Source organism: Haliotis rufescens, unplaced genomic scaffold, assembly GCF_023055435.1.
Source record: "Haliotis rufescens isolate VD_foot unplaced genomic scaffold, xgHalRufe1.0.p SCAF_534, whole genome shotgun sequence".
Taxonomy (NCBI): domain Eukaryota; kingdom Metazoa; phylum Mollusca; class Gastropoda; order Lepetellida; family Haliotidae; genus Haliotis; species Haliotis rufescens.
The window spans coordinates 12,501-15,941 of NW_025964262.1; the positions used below are offsets into that span (position 1 = coordinate 12,501).

The following is a 3,441-nucleotide window of genomic DNA, read 5'->3' on the forward strand; positions in this document are numbered from 1 at the left end:
TGATTTTCATTTTGTAATGAATAAGTAATTTTATTCAGTCATGGATCCGTGCGCCAGAGTTCTGCTGAGTAACTGTTTGACTACCTGGAAAATTCATGAGGTCTTTCTTTGTAATATTTGAATTTAGAAAAATATTTTTCATCTTTTTTCTTGCAAAGAGTGAAAAGCGATATCATATCTAGCCCATCCTAAGTTTATCAGAACGCATCGTCGGGCATTTCATATATTTCCACAGTATACCAGCTGTGTAAACTTACATGACTCCAGAATTAAGTGGTATGGCGAATGCATAGAGAGGGAGGGCCCTCAGTGCTTTAGTGATATTTCACCTTCGACCAAAGACACTGTGATTTGAACAGAAATCCATGTGTCATCTTGAACCTCAAGTAATTGAAACAAAGAAAAATAGTTATCATTATCATTTATCCATTATCATTATTAGAATTTGATGAACAAAAAACTTAGACTCCAACACAGCTCTTATACACCCTGGCCATAACACAGGTAACAGCATGGGTTTTTTCTGGCAACAAACTATCACAAATTACTTCATAAGGTATTGTTACGTTCAAAATGTTTGTGGTTCTGTATTCTTAAGATAGGCCCCAATAACTTGCAAGAAAATATAAAAAGTCCCTACAGTACAAATGTTAATAAGTACTTGCACTGCAGTCCACCTGAAACTAAAAGTATCTTTGATTTCATAATATCAATGAAGTATCATTTCTAAGGAAATGATTTACAGATATACGTTTCTGATCATTAAGCAGTAAAACGTAGTCACTATCACAGTAAAACAGTCTGTACTACTTTTTTAATATAATATATTTATATATTTCAGAAGATGATGTTGCCTTCTTTGAGATTATCTCATTTGCTACTCTATCCTGATGTATGCCTGGATGACAGAGTTGAGATGTTTCTTGAGAAGCAGATTGGACAGTCTAAGGAACTGGACTTCTACAACCACTACAGGATGCTGAACTCTTCCTCTGTGAGGCCATCTGTGTCTGACTCTGCCCTTCTCACTAATGGTCTGGGAGTTCATGAGAGTGTTGACATGTACATATCTGCTGCAAGACAACTGGATGAAATCAGGAGGAGGAAGTTTCCTTTTCTGACCACTGAAAGTGTGGGGAAATCTTCACAAAACCCAAGGAAATCTTTCTCCGACTCTGATGTTTGTCAAGTGATTTCAGCAGAGAGCGGCATCAACCTCCAGTCAAGCTCAAGTGTGTGTGTGAACAGAGTACAAGAACAGGAGGACTTTGAGCCACAGCCCGGACCAAGTGGTTATGTGGCTGAGACAGGAAGATTTAAGAACTTGAAGCCACAGTCTGATCCTAACTGTTCTGCATGTTCCAGCATGTCCTCTCTGTACAGCACAGAAAGTGAAGTGAATGTCTTCTTTGATGAATACATGGTCAATATGCATGATATCCATGCACACAACTGGGCAGACCTTGATGATGATGATGATCACTCAGTGTCTGCCGTGTCCAGTCAGGAATCTGTCCTATCAGCTGTGTCAAGTGTTTTGTTAATGCACACCGACTACAACCAATGGAATGAGGATGATGAGCTGGTTGGACCTCTTGGTGATGATGGATGGGCAGTTGGATCAGCAGAGGTCGTCATTGATATTGATGACACTCTCGAGTTTAACATGCAGTATCCTCCTCTTCAACCTGAGTGTGAGAGACAAGTTCCAGCTATCCCCCACAGGACCCCCAGCGAGTCTATGTTGTGTGACAGGAAGAGGAAATACTATGATGAGCTGATGGGCGATGGTGATCATCCCAGCAAGAGACCACGGAAGTCTGTCAGTGACACAGCAGTTTCCAGTCCTCCTCAACAACCAGAGGCACCACAGCAGCCCAGGAGACATAAAAGAGCTGCTCGTCGCAGGTTGACCAGAAAATGAGTAACAAGGAACTGAGAGTTTTGTTTGTGACTGTCTTGTGCTTTGCTGTAAACATTGTAAAGTGTTGTAGGTCTTCGTCAATGTTCACTATGTTGTCTGCATCCATTTATTGTCTAATGCTTGTAAACCACAGTAAGCCCACAGTTTAGTCATAAACCACTCTGTGTTCATCAATGGTCAAACTGTAACCAAATCTAAGAGTATTAAGTCAGCAGGTCAGGTTACTCCCAGCGATATAAACGCTGAAGACCTGAGCCATGTAAAGACCACATGACCTCAAAATTGCCTTAGACTTCCCTGTAACTGTCTAGGTAACTCTTGAGCTGAACTGTGCCCAGTCTATATATAGCTTTTAGAGGACGTTAGACACCCCTATAAGTCTAGGTATCTCTAAAGCTGGTCTGCGCCACGACCACTCAAAGCCCAGTCCTGACAGACCTCATTGTAGGCATGGGTATCCCTTGTGCTGGTTCCCCTTGAGCCACATTTCTGTGTCAGAACATACGTGGATTCAAAGTGGTGGCGGGGAAAGGGTGCGAGTGTTCACCATACAATCATTTATTCATTTGGAAAGTTTTCACATATGTACCGACTAAAACAAAAGGGCATGGAAAAACCAGCCTCTCTGATTTGGCTTTAGTAGACTGCAATTTTCCCCCGTTCTGTACAGTTATATTTTAATTCAGTTAAAGTACAAGTTAATTTGTACTCTCAAAATCCAACCAGTTAAAAAAACAAACGTATCTGCACTCTTGCAATATGTTGGTTATCACTTAGACACGTACCAGCTAGAGGAAGATGATTATAAAATGATTTTAATCTTACCAAAGAAATGTCCTTTTGAAAATGTAGTAAATTTCATTGACTAGTAAGATCATGGGTTCAGGCATGTCCTGGTAAGTATTTCAAAAGAAATCAGGGGTGTATGGCTTTCCAGCTCAGAAATAGTTAGGCTTTGTGCCATGGTTCTTTGAATGGAATCAGCCTCTCGAAACAAATATATTTTTTGTGGTATATTTACGTTGTATGTTTGAGTTACCAAAAATACAACCTGAGACAATGCGCTGAAAGATCAGCTTTGTTTTATGTATTTATAATTAATAAATAGAATTAAACGTTTGCAATATAAATTGTTTTCTATGTAAAACAGCAAAGTGCAATATATCTTATCTTCAAGGAAACCATTTTTTCAACGGAAGGTGGTCAGTACCAATTGACATTGTTAGCTGTGTAATAAACTGTTTTGCACTTAATCACTTATTGCTTATTTATTGATATATCAATTTTACGAACCTACAAAAATACCCGATCTATATGTATTTATTCAGTCAAAATTGAGTGACGGACGTTGGTTCCAATATGTGCCAATCACAAAGTTTCCTGTAACATATAATGTCCATACACACGTCTCATGTTTCCAAGGTATGCCTATTGGTTTTCCATCACATTTGCATTTGAGGGTCGCTAACCGAAATAAATCACTGTCGTAAAAAGCCTTGTTACTTCCAATGTTGCAC

The 3,441-nt window shown here is 39.3% G+C and overlaps 1 protein-coding gene across 1 annotated transcript in view; it reads left to right on the plus strand.

The window, feature by feature from the left end:
- LOC125374209 overlaps positions 1 to 3,177 on the plus strand; it is a 3,436-nt gene extending 259 nt beyond the window's left edge. The window contains exon 2 of the mRNA XM_048385118.1: positions 842 to 3,177. Coding sequence (XP_048241075.1) covers positions 845 to 1,924 — 1,080 coding nt within the window. The 5' untranslated portion in view covers positions 842 to 844 and the 3' untranslated portion in view covers positions 1,925 to 3,177. The remainder of the gene's footprint in view (positions 1 to 841) is intronic.
- Positions 3,178 to 3,441: the final 264 nt, after the last annotated feature.